Raw genomic sequence first — 19,665 nt, forward strand, 5'->3', positions numbered from 1 at the left:
GGTGCTCTCCTGCAGCTGTTGTATCCCACCCAACACAATGCATGCACACACAACTCACTCCTTCAAGCATACTGCTGCGACAAGAACGGGGTCTTTCCTCATCCCTCTCCCTCAACAGGGGCCCTTTGACCCTCCAGCTGTAACCACACTGCAACTCATTCATAAATAACCCCTCGGACCACGCACGAGCGCGGGCACACGATTAATGAGCTCATGGCTTGGTTAAGTCACAGTTTAGTGATGGCGGTAGGATCACTCAGCACTATTCATGTGTAGAGCTGCAGACATGAAGTCCTATATGTTGTGTGATGGAGAACATTTACATCAGAAATAGATTTAGTTCACATAACCAGACAATGACAGATTAGGATTATTCTACACAAGAGTGTACAAAACACCTGTTTTTTCCATGACAGACTGACCAGGTGAATCCAGGTGAGAGCTAAGATCCCTTATTGATGTCACCTGTTAAATCCACTTCAAAATCAGTGTAGATGAAGGGGAGGAGACAGATTAAAAGAAGGAGTTTTAAGCCGTGAGACATTGATTGTGTATGAATTGCCATTCAGAGGGTGAATGGGCAAGACAAAATGTTTAAGTGCCTTTGAACAGGGTATGGTAGCGGGTGCCAGACGCACCAGTTTGGCTGTGTCAAGAACTACAACGCTGATGGGCTTTTCACGCTCAACAGTTTGTGTGTATCAAGAACAGTCCACACACACAAAGGAGTCAACATGGGCCAGCATCCGTGTGGAACGCTTTTGTACACTCAGTGCATATTTGTACAGCTGCCTTAGATCATTGATGGCGCTCAACTCCAAACGTTTACGGAATCACTGGCCACTTTATTAAAGTGACAAGTGTTCGATTATTCATGTTTACATACTGCTTTACTGATCTCATATCTATATACTGTATTCTACTATACTTTATTTTAGTCAATACCACTCCAACATTGTTCGTCCTAATATTTCCTAATTACATTCTTTTACTTTCAGATGAGTACATTGTTAGAACCTACTGCACTGTTGGAGCTAGGAACACAAGCATTTCACTACACCCGCAATAACATCTGCTAAATATGTGTATGTGACCAATAAAATTGTGATTTGACTCCTTGTAGAGCGCCCCATGCCCTGGCGAATTGAGGCTGTTGAGGGCAAAAGGGGGTACAACTCAATATTAGGTGTTCCTAATGTTTTGTATAATCAGTGAATATTTGTACATCTACCTTAGGTCATTGGCGCTCAACTTCAAATGTTTATGATCTGACTGAATACTGCAATGGTGTTAGCAACAGCCTATTGTCACCTCTAGAACGTCACCCAGGGGTGTACTCACTAGGAACCAAACCGTAGAAACGGTGATGTACATACCTGAATTTCGTTGTAACATGTTTTCCGTTTGGAATAATAGTTTTGCAACAGTGGCCAACTAATGAATACAGCCCAACTTTACCACATCTGTTCTGTCAACACCCACATCCAATAAAAAAAACAAATCAAATCTGTCTCTTCTCAAAAGCATCGTTTCCTCTTAATTATACACTCCTCTTCCCCCTCTCAACACCATTAACACCCATCACTCCAAACTCTGCAGCCATTGCCCCTCCCCCAGATACAAAAAGGTTATTCCCACACCTCTCCCTACCCTACACACCCCACTCATTACCTACCCATTCCCAAAGTGTCTCTCATCCATTTCCAAAGTGCCTTACCTTTCCCAGACTCTAAGCCCCATCCCCTAAAAATGTTTCCCTTCCAAACGTGCACCCTATCCCTCCCAAAGTCTCCCCCCTACTCTCACCAGGTTCTTGAAGAGTGCGGTGACCTCCCTGGTGAAGACAGCCAGGTTCAGGAACCCAGTGGACACCTCGTTGTTGTCCTGGGTCAGGTGACTGTTCCCCAGGTTCTCCAGCACGTCGATGTACTGCTCCTTGTTCTCTGCGTGACCTAGAACCACAGACACACACTTAATTGTTGTTTCCATCCTATGCTGCCTTTTGAGTCATGTCATTTTACCAATGTGTCAGAGGAAACACCGTGAACCTGCCGGCCGTGTCAGCGTACATGCGACACAGCCCGGTATCGCACCAGGATCTTTGGTAACGGAGCTATCACTGCGATGCAGAGCCTTACAGACCGCTGCACCACTCGGGAGGCCCTGAAACTTTATTTTGTTGAAATATAATTAGAGCTGAGAAATTAAGCTAATTGATTGCACCCAAATTGACCCTGTTAATTACCCAGAATCCAAAATTGGACTAAATTTCTTCCTACGATTGAGTAAGACATGAGGATTCCAGTAAAATTGTCAACACTCTACAGCAATCCCACCCCAACAACCAGTATGCAGTATCGGTTCTCTATTTTTGACAAGTTGTATGGAGCTGCAGCTTGGAGTATTGCTTCTTCAACCCTAATGCATTAACTGTGAATCTGGATGTTTCTTCCCCCCGTTCAGAGAAATTAGACATTGCATTATTTACCATAAATACATTTTATCCATTTTGCTGGTCTCTGTTTATTAACTTCTTCGATATAGGGGGCGCTCTTTTAATTTTTGGATAAAAAAAAAACTTTCCCGTTTTAAACAAGATATTTTGTCACGAAAAGATGCTCGACTATGCATATAATTGACAGCTTTGGAAAGAAAACTCTGACGTTTCCAAATCTGCAAAGATATTATCTGTGAGTGCCACAGAACTGATGCTACAGGCGAAACCAAGATGAAATTTCAAACAGGAAATGCCCCAGATTTTGAATGCGCTTTGTTCCAATGTCTCCTTATATGGCTGTGAATGCGCAAGGAATGAGCCTACACTTTGTCATTTCCCCAAGGTGTCTGCAGCATTGTGACGTATTTGTAGGCATATCATTGGAAGATTGACCATAAGAGACTACATTTACCAGGTGCTCCGCTTGGTGTCCTCCGTTGCAATTATTGCGTAATCTCCAGCTGCGTGTATTTTACCATTTGCTTCAGAGGAGAAACCAAACTGCCACGAATGACTTATCATCGAATAGATATGTGAAAAACACCTTGAGGATTGATTCTAAACAACATTTGCCATGTTTCAGTCGATATTATGGAGTTAATTTGGAAAAAGGTTTGGCGTTGTAATGAATGAATTTTCGGGGTTTTTTCTTAGCCAAACGTGATGAACAAAATGGATCGATTTCTCCTACACAAATAATATTTTTGGAAAAACTGAACATTTGCTATCTAACAGAGTCTCCTCATTGAAAACATCAGAAGTTCTTCAAAGGTAAATGATTTTATTTGAATGCTTTTCTTGTTTTTGTGAAAATGTTGCCTGCTGAATGCTAGGCTTAATGCTATGCTAGCTATCAATACTCTTACACAAATGCTTGTGTAGCTATGGTTGAAAAGCATATTTTGAAAATCTGAGATTACAGGGTTGTTAACAAAAGGCTAAGCTTGTGAGTCAATATATTTATTTCATTTCATTTGTGATTTTCATGAATAGTTAACGTTGCGTTATGGTAATGAGCTTGAGGCTATAATTACGCTCCCGGATACGGGATTGCTCGACGCAACAGGTTAAAATGGATCACAATATTTTCTTTGCAACTTTGGGTAGAAAACCAATTGCTTTTGCTCATGAAGAAAGTAAATTGTGCTCAAGCCAGTTCCATAAAAGCAATATCCTTCTCTTAGCAACCTAATGCTTCAACCCAAATCACCTTAAAATAGTCCAACAAAGTCCAGCAGTTCTTTGAGAGGGCTATCCGTATGGTGTAATTTTCATTTAAAGATGTTTCTACAAGCCCAAAACTTTGATGGAGAAATGGGCCAGTGACTAAAATGTAACAATCCTAATAAAATACAATTATGAACCATTGCAATCCAGTCGTATGTTTTACAATACAATTTATTTTTATTTTTTATGGTTAAGTTAGTCTAGTCAGCTATCAAGGCCCGAATTCCAACCAGGCATGAGGTGCCCCCATTGATTGATTAGAAGCTCTCACTCTGATATATTAACATTTCTCTACTAGTCAAACTAAAACTGGAGAAAATGGCTCTCTCGTGATATACTGTCTGAGTCGGTCCAGCCAATAACGTTCTCAGTTCATCGCGCAGACAGGAATAAATCTCTCTCCGGGAAGGGTGGGGGTGTGTGTTTCATGATTAAGGACTCATGGTGTAATTGTAACAACATACAGGAATTCAAGTCCTTTTGTTCACCTGACCTAGAATTTGAAGTTGTACCCACTGTGACAATTAAAACCTAACTTAACCAGAAACCGTGGATAGATAACAGCATTCGCACAAAACTGAAAGTGCGAACCATCGCATTTAACCATGGCAAGGTGACTGGGAATTTTGCAGAATACAAACAATGTAGTCATTCCCTCTGCAAGGCAATCAAACAGGCAAAATGTTAGTAGAGACAAAGTGGAGTCGCAATTCACTGGCTCAGACATGTGGCGTTTGTAGCAGGGTCTACAGACAACCACAGACTACAAAAAGAAAACCAGCCTGATCGTGGACACCAACATCTTGCTTCCGGATAAACTAAACACCTTCTTAACCCGCTTTGAGGATAACAAAGTGCCACCGACACAGCCCACGACCAAGGGAATGCGGGCTCTCCTTCGCCGTGGCTTGCGTGAGTAAGCCATTTAAACGTGTTAACCCTCGCAAGGCTGCCAGCTCTGACAGAATCCCTAGACACATCTTCAGAACATTGCCTAGTTAAATAAAGGTTAAATAAAATTTTAAAAAGTAAAATGCACAGACCAGCTAGCTGGTGTGTTTACGGACATATTCAATCTCTCCCTATCCCAGTCCGCTGTCCCCACATGCTTCAAGATGGCCCCCACTGTTTCTGTACCCAAGAAAGCAAATGTACCTGAACTAAATTACTATCGCCCCGTAACACTCACTTCTGTCATGAAGTGCTTGGAGAGACTAGTCAAGGATTACGTCACCTTACCGGTCACCCTAGACCTACATAAATTTGCTTACCGTCCCAATGGATCTACAGATGATGCACTCACCATCACACTTCCCTATCCCACCTGGACAAGAGGAATTCCTATGTAAGAATTATGTTAATTGACAACAGCTCAGCAAGTTCATTATTAAGCTCGAGGCCCTGGGTCTGAACACCGCCCTTCGCAACTGGGTCGTGGACTTCCAGACAGGCCTCCCCAAATGGTGAAGGTAGGAAACATCACCTCCACTTTGCAGATCCTTAACACTGGAACCCCACAAGGGTGCGTGCTCAGCCCCCTCCTGTACTCCCTGTTCACCCATGGCCGAGCACACCTCCAACTCAATCATCAAGTTTGCAGACGACAACAGTAGTGGGCTTGATTACCAGCAATGACGAGACAGCCATCAGGGAGGAGGGGATGGCTCTGGGAGTGTGGTGCCAGGAAAATAACCTCTCACTCAACAAACAAAGGTGATCGTGGACTTCAGAAAACAGCAGAGGGACCAACCCCCTATCCACGTCACGGCATTCCTCATCTCATATGTTTATACCGTATTCTATGTCTTAGTCTATGCCTGACATTGCTCGTCCATACATTTATATATTCGTAATTAAATTCCTGTACTTAGATTTGTGTGTATTGGGTACATGTTGTGAAATTGTTAGATATTACTGCACTGTCGGAGCTAGAAAGACAAGCATTTTGCCACACCCGCAATAACATCTGCTGAACATGCGTATGTGACCAATAAAATGTTATTAGAGCACTGAGTACCAGGCCATTATCGATTAGCCGTTAGCAAGTTTGGTAGGCTACTAACCATCAACAGCATCAGAGCACAGTTTTGGAGGAGCCTAGTTACCGTGACTCAATGGTCACGTGGAATGTGACTGCGATCAATACTCATTACTGCCGGTGTGGCGGTAAGGTAACAGCCCTAGTCAGAACACTAATTCTACACTAAGCAAAATAACCAAAGTGAGAGAACGGAGTGGAAAAGCTTGGCGTTGGAAAGTCTGATTATTTATAACTGCGTCTGTTTAGTCTTCAGGGTCACTTCGTCCAGTGTAGGGTCTAACCTAACCCAGTGGTGCCAGGGCTCATAAAGAGATGTTATTAGGTCATGACCCAAAGGAAAGTGACCCCATATGCCCTTTCATACTACGGAGCCAAGCACAGCTATACTAGCTGCTGGAACAGTATTGATCAAAGCCAGCATAGTGTAGTTTGACAGCACAATTGTCTGAAATCGGTAATAGAAAACGTGTGCATGGGAGTTTGTGTCCCTGTGTGTGTGAGCCAATAACAAACATCTAACAAGCAACAGAATGCTGACTAATGTCCCTGGGGAAGATAATTAATGAGCTTTAAAACTCCAGCAAACCCATCTCTTCCCAACATACACAAACCACTGCATCCTGGCAAGAGCTGAGAGGAATAGGCCATTCTTGGTGGATGGGGTAAAGGGGGGGGGGGGGGGGGGGGGGGTGAGAGAGGAAAAATAGATCGGAGAGAAAAAAAAGGAATGGAAAGAGGATGGAGAGTCCGCCTAACCAACCACAAACTCAGCAAAAAAAGAAACGTCCCTTTTTCAGAACCCTGTCTCTCAAAGAATTCGTAAAAATCCAAGTAAGTTCACAGATACTCATTGTCAAGGGTTTAAACACCATTTCCCATGCTTGTTCAACGAACCATAAACAATTAATGAACATGCACCTGTGGAACGGTTGTTAACTTCTTTGGGGTACCCCCCCTTCTCAATTTCCGCCTAAAGACATACCCTAATCTAACTGCCTGTAGCTCAGGCCCAGAAGCAAGGATATGCATATTCTTGGTATCATTTGAAAGGAAACACTCTGAATTTTGTGGAAATGTGAATTGAATGTAGGAGAATATAACAATAGATCTGGTAGAAGAAAATACAAGGAAATAAACATACATTTTCTGTTTTGTATTGTTGCTGCATCATCTTTCAAATGGCCAAGAACAGCCAAACATACAGATAGGATGCTGTGGATGATTTGAATGAAGAACATAAGATGGCAACAATAGCTGAGCAAGGTTTTAGACAGATAACTTCAAAAATGAGCAAGCTACATGACATTGAGCATGAAGTCACCCAGGTGTCCCACACAAATGTAACCAAATGTACCCGTGGACGAATTGGTACAGTGATACATTTTGAAGGAAAAAACTATATACAAAATACATAAATGCTATTCTAACACACACCAAAAAAAAAAAAAAAAATTAAAAACAAAGGTTACTATTTACTCGGTCTCGCTTTCTCTATCAATTTCCTCTATAATTTGGGTTAAATCTGTATACCTAGACTGTTTTTAGCTTTTCCTGATTTAGTCGCCATAATTTAAAATATATAAACTAACTGAAAATGCTATTGACTATGTACTGCTATGCGTAACATGGCTCCGTCAAGTAGGATTTGCAATGGCGAATGAACCTCTCTTACGCCAGAGTTCACGACAAAGGCTGGTCTTCGAACGTATCACCATTACATATGCCGTTTACCTCAGCTCATTGGCTATCTTCCAAGCTAGATTTCAAGATGATCCGTGGTCATTGGGCCAAAATACAGTCAATCAATGATAGACCGGTCCAAGCATTGGTGCGCAATGAGGTCATTGCTTGGTGTCTTCAAATCGGTTTGTTTCGGTCAATACGTCCCGGGAAAAGAACCATCATGTGTTAGTAACAACCAGAGGATTGTAATGTTTATCCAGTCATGGTTGTTTTCATTTGTTTAGTGTGTGTAATTACCACGAATGCGTTGTCAAAGTTAAATGAGACGGAAATCACGACACAAGCAGTTTACAAATGTTTCGTGTTAGGCTATAAAAATAGATGTCATCAAACAAAACGAACATTCACTTCGTAGTTAGGACAGTTGGCATTGCCACCAGAGGAAGATCTTCAAAGGTAAGCTATTTATTTTATTGTTATTTCTGACTTTCGTGACACTAATGCTTGGTTGGAAAATGCTAGCAATACTTGTGTGCGGGGAGCTGTCCTCAAATTGCATAGTTTGCTTTCGCAGTAAAGCCTTTTTGAAATCACAGCGGCTGGATTAATAAGATGTTCATCTTTTAAATGATGTTATATATATGTATTTACAAGAATGTTTACTATAACAGATGGTGTATTTAGAATGTTAGCGCTCTGCAGTTTCACCGGATGTTTGTGCTGGTGGGACGTTAGTGCCTTAACCTCTAGCGTAGGTGAGACGCTAACAGCTTACAGACGGTAGGCAATTAAAGTCACAGTTGTTGAAAACTTAGGACACGAAGAGAGGCCTTCGACTGACTGAAAAAAAACACCAAAAGAAAGATGCCCAGGGTCCCTGCTCATCTGCGTGAATGTGCCTTAGGCATGCTGCAAGGAAGCATGAGGACTGCAGATGTGGCCAGGGCAATAAATTGCAATGTCCGTACTGTGAGGCGCCTAAGACAGCGCTACAGGGAGACAGGACGGACAGGTGATCGTCCTCGTAGTGGCAGACCACGTATAACACCTGCACAGGATTGGCACATCCGAACATCAAATAAAATTTTATTTGTCACATACACATGGTTAGCAGATGTTAATGCGAGTGTAGCGAAATGCTTGTGCTTCTAGTTCCGACAATGCAGTAATAACCAACAAGTAATCTAGCTAACAATTCCAAAACTACTACCTTATAGACACAAGTGTAAGGGGATAAAGAATATGTACATAAAGATATATGAATGAGTGATGGTACAGAGCGGCATAGGCAAGATACAGTAGATGGTATTGAGTGCAGTATATACATATGAGATGAGTATGTAAACAAAGTGGCATAGTTAAAGTGGCTAGTGATACATGTATTACATAAAGATGCAGTAGATGATAGAGTACAGTATATACATATGAGATTAATAATGTAGGGTATGTAAACAGGATGGCAACAACAGCTGCCCGAGTTGCACCAGGAACGCACAATCCCTCCATCAGTGCTCATACTGTCCGCAATAATCGGAGAGAGGCTGGACTGAGGGCTTGTAGGCCTGTTGTAAGGCAGGTCCTCACCAGACATCACCAGCAACAACGTCACCTACGGGCACAAACCCACCGTCGCTGGACCAGACAGGACTGGCAAAAAGTGTTCTTCGCTGACGAGTCGCGGTTTTGTCTCACCAGGTGTGATGGTCGGATTCACCTTTATCGTTGAAGGAATGAGCGTTACACCGAGGCCTGTACTCTGGAGCGAGATCAATTTGGAGGGTCCGCTATGGTCTGGGGCGGTGTGTCACAGCATCATCAGACTGCCTGCAATGACAACAAGCTCAATCTCAACGCTGTGCCTTACAGGGAAGACATCCTCCTCCCTCATGTGGTACCTTTCCTGCAGGCTCATCCTGACATGACCCTCCAGCATGACCACCAGACATACTGCTCGTTCTGTACGTGATTTCCTGCAAGACAGGAATGTCAGTGTTCTGCCATGGCCACCGAAGAGCCCGGACCTCATTCCTATTGAGCACGTCTGGGACCTGTTGGATCAGAGGGTGAGGGCTAGGGTCATTCCCCCCCAGAAATGTCTGGGAACTTGCAGATGCTTGGTGGAAGAGTGGGGTAACATCTCACAGTAAGAACTGGCAAATCTGGTGCAGTCCATGAGGAGGAGATGCACAGCATTACTTAATGCAGCTGGTGGCCACACCAGATACTGACTGTTACTTTTGATTTTGATCCCCCCCTTTGTTCAGGGACACATTATTCCATTTGTTAGTCACATGTCTGTGGAACTTGTTCAGTTTATGTCTCAGTTGATGAATCTTGTTATGTTCATACAAATATTTACAAATGTTAAGTTTGCGGAAAATAAACACAGTTGACAGCGAGAGGACGTTTCTTTTTTTGCTGAGTTAATCAACACATCACACGTGAACATCATGGCTGATTGAGCGGTTCTGAATCAGCCAGCCACTAACAACGAAAAGGAAGAGGGGGGGCCCCCCCTTAGCCTTAGTGGAATGGAACAGCCCCATAAGTATCCAGTTAATGAAGTCCTCCAGCGATGTTTGAACTTTTACTGTTGAAAAGAGATATCCCAAGTATAAATATAGTAAAGTACACACACTGAAGCAGTGGCATTCCAAGTCGGAAACTCTGGCATCTTTCTAGCGCTCCGACATTCAGACCTGAAGATCAAGTCATGACTTGACCAGGCGTGCGAGGTTGAGCACAATTTCACACATTCAAAGAGTAATACCTTATCAGAGTTGGTCTGATTGGAAGTTGTGATGTCGTCAGCCTCCACCTTTGCTTGAGGAACAATAGAGGAGCCAGAGAAAAAGAGGAAAGTCCCACCCCCCCCACTTGTGCCATGTCATGACATACCTAGACCACCTATTGAGATGTGCCTTTGATTTAAGTAAATTAGGTGAAAATGAGACTGGAGTGCCACATTAAGAGGGGGAGAGAAAGTGGGTGTTGAGATGGGGTGGGGGAGAATAGTGGAGTTGGGGTCTCAACTGCTGAACTCCCATCTCCCAACTTTGGCTCACTGACTCACATCTGACAGTTAAACCCCCAAAATGGAAACCAGAATATTTCAGAGTTTGGAAAAGTTGAAAAACAAGTAACTTTTTAGATTGGCATCCAAGACTCATTTTGAAATCGAAACTCCATCCAAGTTTACTGATGCTGCTGTTCAACTTCATGTTAGCATTGCGAAACTGGTGAGTAATTGTTTGGTCACATCAAAGTATGAAGCAAAGTTTCTTCAAAAAGGTGCCAGAATCAGACATAGAAGCTTCTACAGTATTCTTCATAGTTGGACTTAGACAATATCAGCATGCCAAACTGGTGGGTGACTTGATCATTCTAACCATCCTGCCAACAAAGCAACTATATTATAAGCCAAAGTGTGTGGTAGGTGGACAGTGGGGCACACACACTGGTGTGCACACACACACACGGGGGCGCCCTACTTGACCTCTGGAGTCTGGTGTCTGAACTAAACAGTGTCAGTCAAACAGCTAACATTGAGCCCATTGTCAAACACACACGGTCATTAGTCTCAGACCACAGGAGGCTGCTGATAATAATGGCTGGAATGGCATCAAACACTTGGAAACCATGGAAACCATGTGTTGGACATAATCGTTACCATTCCATAAATTCCGCTCCAGTTATAAGCATAAGCCCGTTCGCCCCAATTAAGGTGCCACCAACCTCCTGTGTCTCAGACAGACAGGAGTGGCTCAGCTAACACGTCCCATACAATGTCAGCGTCGGGTTTCATCAACAAACACGTGAACCATAATAAGACCTCATCCCACACCCAAGTCTCTTATTAAAGCCTGCAGTTATTTTTTAATATGCATTGGGTGTTTGTAATACAGTGTGTGTGTGTGGCGAGGAGCCACTTACTGATTCCAGAGCTGTGAATAGCCTTGACCATCTTCTTCATCCTCTGTAAGGTGTTCTGGTCCATATCCATTGACTGCAACACAGAGAGAGAAGAAGAGTTAACGAAACATCCACCGAGTGTGAAAAACATTAAGAACACCTGCTCTTTCCATGACAGACTGACCAGGTGAAAGATATGATCCTTTAATGTCACTTGCTAAATCCACTTCAAATCAGCGTAGATGACAGGTTAAAGAAGGATTTTTAAATCCTCTAGACAATTGAGACATGGATTGTGTATGTATTGCCATTCAGAGGGTGAATGGGCAAGACTAAATATTTAAGTGCATTTGAACGGGGTATGGTAGTAGGTGCACCGGTTTGTATCAAGAACCGCAACGCTCCTGGGTTTTTCCACACTCAACAGTTTCCTGTGTGAATCAAGAATAGTCCACAATAGAGGTCGACCGATTATGATTTTTCAACGCCGATACCGATTGGAGGGTCAAATAAAGCCTATAACTATTAAAATCGGCCGATTTTTATTTGTTTATTTGTAATAATGACAATTACAACAATACTGAATGAACACTTTAACTTAATATAATACATCAATAAAAATCTATTTAGCCTCAAATAAATAATGAAACATGTTCAATTTGGTTTAAATAATGCAAAAACAAAGTGTTGGAGAAGTAAAAGTACAATATGTGCCATGTAAAAAAGTTAACGTTTGAGTTCCTTGCTCAGAACATGAGAACATATGAAAGTTGGTGGTTCCTTTTAACATGAGACTTCAATATTCCAAGTTAAGAGGTTTTAGGTTGTAGTTAATATAGTATTTATAGGACTATTTCTCTCTATACCATTTGTAATTAATATACCTTTGACTATTGGATGTTCTTATAGGCACTATAGTATTGCCAGTGTAACAGTATAGCTTCCATCTCTCTCCTCGCTCCTACCTGGGCTCGAACCAGGAACACATCGACAACAGCCACACTCGAAGCAGTGTTACCCATGCAGAGCAAAGGGAACAACTACTCCAAGTCTGAGAGCGAGTGACGTTTGAAACGCTATTAGCGAGCACCCCGCTAATTAGCTAGGCATTTCACATCAGTTACACCAGCCATTAGGCTAATAGGCTTGAAGTCATAATCAGCCCTATGCTGCGAAGAGCTGCTGGCAAAACGCACGAAAGTGCTGTTTCAATGAATGCTTACGAGCCTGCTGCTGCCTACCATCGCTAACTCAGACTGCTCTATCAAATCATAGACTTAATTATAACACACAGAAATATGAGCCTTTGGTCATTAATATGGTAGAATCCGGAAACTATCATTTCGTAAAAACAAAATGTTTATTATTTCAGTGAAATACGGAACCGTTCTGTATTTTATCTAACAGGTGGCATCCCTAAGTCTAAATATTCTTGTTACATTGCACAACCTTCAATGTTATGTCATAATTATGTAAAATTCTGGCAAATTAGTTTGCAATGAGCCAGGCTGCCTAAACTATACCCCGACTCTGCATGGAAGAGAATTTACAATTTAACCTGGTTAATATTGCCTGCTAACCTGGATTTATTTTAGCTAAATATGCAGGTTTAAAAATATATACTTCTGTGTATTGATTTTAAGAAAGGCATTGGTGTTTATGGTTAGGTACAGTCGTCCAATGATAGCGCATTTTTGAAAAAAGCACATTTGTTAAATCATCCCCCTGCGTTGCATCGATTATATGCAACGCAGGACACGCTAGATAAACTAGTAATATCATCAAACAAGTGGGTAATTATAACTAGTGATTATGATTGATTGATTGTTTTTTATAATATAAGTTTAATGCTAGCTAGCAACTTACCTTGGCTTACTGCATTCGCATAACAAGCAGTCTCCTCGTGGAGTGCAACGAGAGGCAGGTGGTTATAGCGTTGGACTAGTTAACTGTAAGGTTGCAAGATTGGCTCCCCCGAGCTGACAAGGTGAAAATCTGTCGTTCTGCCCCTGAACAAGGCAGTTAACCCACCGTTCCTAGGCCATCATTGAAAATAAGAATGTGTTCTTAACTGACTTTCCTAGTTAAATAAGGTATAAATAAATAAACTTGAAATCGGCCCTAATTAAATCGGCCATTCCGATTAATCGGTCGACCTCAAGTCCAAAACTCAAAGGACATCCAGCCAACTTGACACAACTGTGGGGAGCATTGGAGTTAACATGGGCCAGCATCCCTGTGGAACACTTTCCATACCCAGATGAATGGAGGCTGCTCTGAGGGCAAAAGGGGGTGCAAGTCAATGTTTTGCACAGTGTATAGTGTCATATTGACTCCCGTCCATTAGTAGCCGAAGGTTTTAGGAAGACAAAGGCAGATCATTCCTATGGGGTAAATCCTAACTTGAGATCTGCCTACGCATGCAAATCTGGCTTTGACATAGTTACATGCGCAGACAGATGCATTGATGTCAATGGGAGATCGGAGCAAAAATGTCAACATTACGCCACAGACTTCAAGTTAGAATTTCACCTAGTAGAACTGACAAAGGGCAACAGTGAAAGAAATGTAACCTGTCAGACCGTCTATAGGAAAACCGCAATTCTTTGACTGTCTAGCAGCGATCATGGTGACCCAGAAGTTCCCACGCCGTGACTAACTTTGCATTAACAGGTGAATCAGTGGTTAATCCGTCTAGCACCACCACGCTTGTCATCATTGGGCTGATGATGTCTCTCAGGCACCAACCACACCTGTCGTTTTTCAGGTTCACCACCCTGACGTGCGTCAACATGTAGCTTCACTCTACTCTGTTTGCTTAAGAACAGGGGGTATTCAAATCTTACCCTACGAGGCCTGGAGTACTGCTGATGACCTGTTCTACCTGATCGTTCATTACACCCACCTGGTGGCCCAGGTCTAAATCAGTCCCTGAGGGGGAAGAGTGGGGGGGAGCAGTTGAACTGGCTTTGAGTTACAGACGTGAATTTTAAAGAACCTAGCTAGCTACATGACACTCCTTTGGCACCAAAATAGTTGATATATTACAGCTAACTGGACCAGTCGTGGTTAGTGTTTATATAGCCTAACAGCCCTTCTCTTGTCTTATTTGTCTAATGAAAAAAAGTGCATGGGACTGTAAACATGTATGGAAATGTATGGAGAGGCTTAGAAAATGGAGTAACTCCTCCCGTACTTTCCACCGTTTCACAGTCAACCTCCGAGCAAGTGGGCGGGGCCAAGCTGGAGTCAGGGCAAGACTGTGGTCAAAGTGAAAATGTAATGTCAACCTATTACACGTCGATGTCAAATCTGTTGACTTAAGTGTAAAAGGGTTAAGGTGATGGCTCCATTCCAATATGAGGTCATGTCACCGTCTAACAAAAGGAATAACCTTATTGAAACCTCTCCTTGTACACAGTGTCCATGTACAGGTCAGACCACCGCGGTGCAGTTCCAGCACACCCTGTTTAGGCTCAATCAAAGGCTTGTTACGCTGCCTAACCCCCAGTGCAGTGTTTCCCGACCCTGGTCCTAGAGTACCCCCCCCCCCCCCCCCCCCCAACAGTACACATTTTCATTGTAGCCCTGGACAAGCACACCTGATTCAACTTGTCAATTAATCTTCAAGCTCTCAATGAGTTGAATGAGGTGTTTGTCCAGTGCTACAACGTGTACTGTTGGGGTTACTCGAGGACCAGGGTTGGGAAACACTGCCCTAGTGTGCGTATAGCATAAAACTTGAGATCCTGAGGATCAGACCCTGTCATTCACCCCTGCTGTGGTCTGTCTGCAGCATTGAATACACACATTCACAACAATTCCCTATACTCTTGAGAAGAGCAAAACGGTTACGCCCATAAATAAAACGGTTAGCATTGACACGGACTGGGTGTATGCTCAACAAACAATGCCATCTTTCCTCTATTCTATTGTATGTTTCGCAAACCTTGGACACGTCACGATCATTATAGCAGTTCCCGGCTTTGGTGTGTGTGTGTGCGCTAAGTGCCTTTATGGGTGTGTGACTGTGTGCATCCGTACTACATGTCTGTATGCGCGTGTGTGTCAGCCTAGCAACATTTTAGAGAGGCCCCAATCTTGGCGGTGTAGAGGAAATCGAAGCCTATGCAGCCTGAATGGAGAAAGTTTTAGGTACGAACCGTTTAACGAGGCATGCAAATGTTTTGCCAGCTGCATATAATTCATTTGGACGGGAAATGACTCAATTTCGCCATCTGCTGGCCTTTGAGCTAAGGCTATATTGGCTATAGCCAATGCAATGCAATTCATTTATGTTACTTAACCTTTAACCACGCAAATCAGTCAGTTAAGAAAAAAAATCTTATTTACAATGACGACCTACACCGACCAAACCCCGGACGACGCTGGGCTAATTGTGCGCCGCCCTATGGGACTCCCAATCACGACCGGTTGCGATACAGCCTGGATTCGAACCAGGGTGTCTGTAGCGACGCCTCTAGCACTGAGATGCAGTGCCTTAGATCGCTGCGCCACTCGGGAGCTTAGTTCAGGGTTCCCAAACGTTGGTCCTGCCCCCGATTCAAATAACCAAAGTTATAGTGAGTTGGTTATTTAAATCAGCGGTGTTGCGTATGGGTAAAATACATTTATACAGACTACTTTTATAAATGACAAAGTGAACTTGGCAAAACTGTTTCGCTTGGCTAGTTTACTCACTGGAGGTTCGTCTACCTATCGGTTCACCTCCCACCACTAACTGTCAACAACAAGTTACCTGTAGACAGGTAAACAATAGTGCGCACTGAAACCCCCCCAGCTCACCTCTTCGACTGCCGAAACAGTGTTCCGACATTCACTCATTTTGGACTGAAAAATCGAGGTAGTCGGTGATGCCAAGTCCTCGTTTGTCAGAGCAACAAAGTCCGAAATGCTGATATGCTCCGGCATGTTGCTCTCCAAGTAAAAAGGTCCAACTGAAGACATTTAAAAGGTCGTTAAAGTTTCAAACACGCATGTTTCCGCTGGAAATGCATTGGTTCTCCTTTGTGGAAAAGGTAAAATTACCCGCGACAGCATTCCCACGCTCACAACTATATGAGTGAAAGTTGATGGTGGTCCGATTTTTCCTCACACTGCGGTGCAATTCGAGTGAGGTCCACTGCTGACTACAGTATGATAGCAGCACTAAAGATGACGTCACTTTCAAATGGCTTTAAGAAAAACATTCCAAATAAAAAGCCCACATTTCAAAAGATTGCAAAGTGGATAACTGTTTCAAAAGATATTACATTTTTATCAATGTCGATTTTGTTGTGAATGCAAAAAAATTACATCATTAAAAAAAATACAATGTCGAGACTGGTATTGACAATATTGGGTTTATAGCGAAAAAACGTTTATTTGTGCAGATGTAAATGCGGGGTTGGGAGCAGTCAGTAGGGTCTGTAGAATCTATACATGGTGTCATTTCATGGGACGCTGAAGAATACGCAGTGTTGCTAGTCTTTTACTACACCCATTCCATAGGCCACAACGCAAATCACTTTTAATATGAAATACATATTGGCTTATAGTGAAAAATATATTATTTCTGTCGATGTAAAAGTGGGGTTGGGAGTTTAGAATACAGTGATCTGCATCATGGCCTATGGAATGGGTGTCGTAAAAGGCCAGTAACACTCCGTATTATTCAGAGCCCCATGAAATGACACCATATATACATTCTACAGACCTACTGAGTAATCCAAACCCCACTTTGACATCGGCACATAGTCGTTTTTTTCTCTCTCTATAAACCAATATGTAATTCATATGCATTGCAGTGAATTAAGTGGGTGAAGTAAGGACTCACCAGCACTCTGTATTAAACCCATTGCCCAACAGAATAGACCAATTACATTTTTGTATACTCTATTGAGTAATTCCAATTACATATATTTGTATTTTATTAAAAGTGCATTTCTTTACATAGCCTTAGCTTTCAACATTGGTGTAAACTTTAAAAAGAAATGCTGGTGTATGTAATACAATATTAAATATAACAGTACGTTAAATTTTTGTATTTTTTTAAGTAGTTGCAATGCTGTGAAAAATAGTTGTACTGCACTGAAGTGAGAAAAAATGTAGCATGTCTTTGTAGGGCGACTCTTGTTTTGAAGGAGAAACAAATCCGCGTTTTGTGCTGCCAGCATAATATCCTGCTGCCAGGAGAACGGTAATCCACTGCTGGCTCTGTGCGTGCTATTAGGGAGGGAGTAATTCCATCATCACGTGGGAATGTTTGTGCTTTCTGGCATTCTGAATGAGACTCGTAAAGAATGGACCTGCAGTCTTCTGCCATCTCATTTCCCCTCAACTCCATGCAAACGCTAGTGTGCAGTGAAAACAGTGGACGACACAGATTAATAGGGCGTCACTCAATAAAATCCAATGAAAGCGTGCTGGGTGGTATGCTAAAAGTGATCATTTACTGCATTTCATTACAATTTAAAAACTAAAAAATGCTATTTGGAGAGCAAGAAAATACAAGCAAAAATGACCCAGTTGTTGTAGCGTCATTCACCTCAATCAATCTACAAACACATAGCCTATTAGCTATACAATTAGCTGCTACACATTAGCTCAAATTAACTCAGCTCCGAGATCAAAAACTATAATTTAATAGGTACAGAGTGATCTATTAACAGAACAAGTATTTTATTAACAAAAGGTAAACAAATACCTTTACATTTGTTTACCTTTACATAACTTTTTTGTTGATGCAGTTTTACAGTTAATTTCCTGCAATTCTACAAATTATGCCATGTTAAAGGAACATTTAAAAAAAATGTCAACTTCATATTCATCATCTCCAGCACTACCTCAATATCAACATATGTGAAAATAGCACGTTTCTATGTTCTGTAGTAAATAAAATAGAGGAAGATAAGTGTTTCCAATGTCATCAACCAATTAGTAGACAATTAATAGGCAATAAGTAGGTAATGCCTACACATAATTGGTTAAAATCCCGCGATGCACACCGATTTCATTGGAAACACTTATCTTCCTCTATTTTTTTCCCACGAAACATAGAAATGTGCCATTTTTACATATGTTGATGTTGTTGTGGTGCTGGAGATGATGAATATGAAGTAAAACAAATATATATTTACCTTTAATATGATATCTGATTGAGAGTGACTACCAAAATCAATGGGGGCCCCCTGGAGGTCAGGGCCCCTGATCACATGCCCTGAGTGTGCCCAGTCGGTAATTTGTTCATGATTACTACAAATTTTGATAGCTTGCTAGACTAACTAGAATAATTTTCCAATCCATTTTTTAAAACTATTTGAGTGACTGTCAGTGAGAGACACATAACAAAAAAACTGCTGATGCACAACCAAGTTTCGAAATTGCACTTTGTGTATTCTACTATTCTAACTCAACAGTAAGTTGAAACTCAGAGTTCCCCACACATTTTTTTTATGTTTTTTGCTTTTTAAATGTGAAAAAATTACAGAGGTGTCCTCATATGTAGCTATGGCCCTGTGTGAAAGCAAAGCAACATTTTACTTTTAAAGGTCAAACTAACTTTTAGCCTATATACCTATTAAGCACCTATTTCAATGCTTTCATTGGTGTATTTCACCGAATAAGTCTAATTATAGCCGTCATATTATATGGTAAACCTTATCTCTTCACTGGAAAAGCCTTTATCTCTGGCCCTCCAATTCTCTGCCGGGTATAGGTATAGTATAACTCTGTTGGGCCCCAGTGCAGATTATACGCTAGTAGTAAACCCCTATATAGCTGCCCTTGACATGAATATTTCATCTTACATGTGTGTTTACCGTGCTTCCACACCTGCATTGCTTGCTGTTTGGGGTTTTAGGCTGGGTTTCTGTACAGCACTTTGAGATATCAGCTGAAGGGCTATATAAATACATTTGATTTTGATTTGATTTTGATTTGTTTTGGAATATCCGACTCCTAATTCCAGCTATCATACAATCTGCCAACATTTGAAAGGAATGATATCAAAGCACTTTTCCAGAAGGAAGCTATGTTTCAGACGGAAAACCTTTGGGTGCAATATACTCCAGGTTTGCCTGTTTCCTAAGCCCATTGCAACCATATTGAGTATGGTTTGACCTCAAAATCACATGTGTTCATGTCCCCCCCCATCCCCAGTGAATGTTGCACCCCTGCCTAACATCCAATTTGGACCTAACTTTTATTTAACTATGAGTAAGACAAAGAAATGGGCAGAAGCCACCCACAACACCCCACATCAATCCCACCCCAACAACAAGTATACAGTATCAGTTCTCTATGT

General features: G+C 42.0%; 1 protein-coding gene across 6 annotated transcripts in view; it reads right to left on the reverse strand.

Moving 5' to 3' along the window:
- Positions 1–16,552, reverse strand: part of asap3 (ArfGAP with SH3 domain, ankyrin repeat and PH domain 3) — a 48,198-nt gene extending 31,646 nt beyond the window's left edge. For all 6 annotated transcript variants that reach the window (XR_016491872.1, XR_016491873.1, XM_090220484.1 and 3 more), the window contains exons 1-3: positions 16,167–16,552; positions 11,382–11,454; positions 1,807–1,952 (exon numbers count right to left, since the gene is read on the reverse strand). Coding sequence is in view for 4 of the 6 variants with exons in the window: in XM_090220484.1 (XP_090076610.1) it covers positions 1,807–1,952; positions 11,382–11,454; positions 16,167–16,328 (381 nt within the window). In the remaining 2 variants the exon portion in view is untranslated. The remainder of the gene's footprint in view (positions 1–1,806; positions 1,953–11,381; positions 11,455–16,166) is intronic.
- Between the last annotated feature and the right edge of the window lie 3,113 nt (positions 16,553–19,665).

Source organism: Oncorhynchus mykiss, chromosome 25 (genome assembly GCF_057628025.1).
Source record: "Oncorhynchus mykiss isolate SJ-2025 chromosome 25, ASM5762802v1, whole genome shotgun sequence".
In the NCBI taxonomy this organism is placed as follows: domain Eukaryota; kingdom Metazoa; phylum Chordata; class Actinopteri; order Salmoniformes; family Salmonidae; genus Oncorhynchus; species Oncorhynchus mykiss.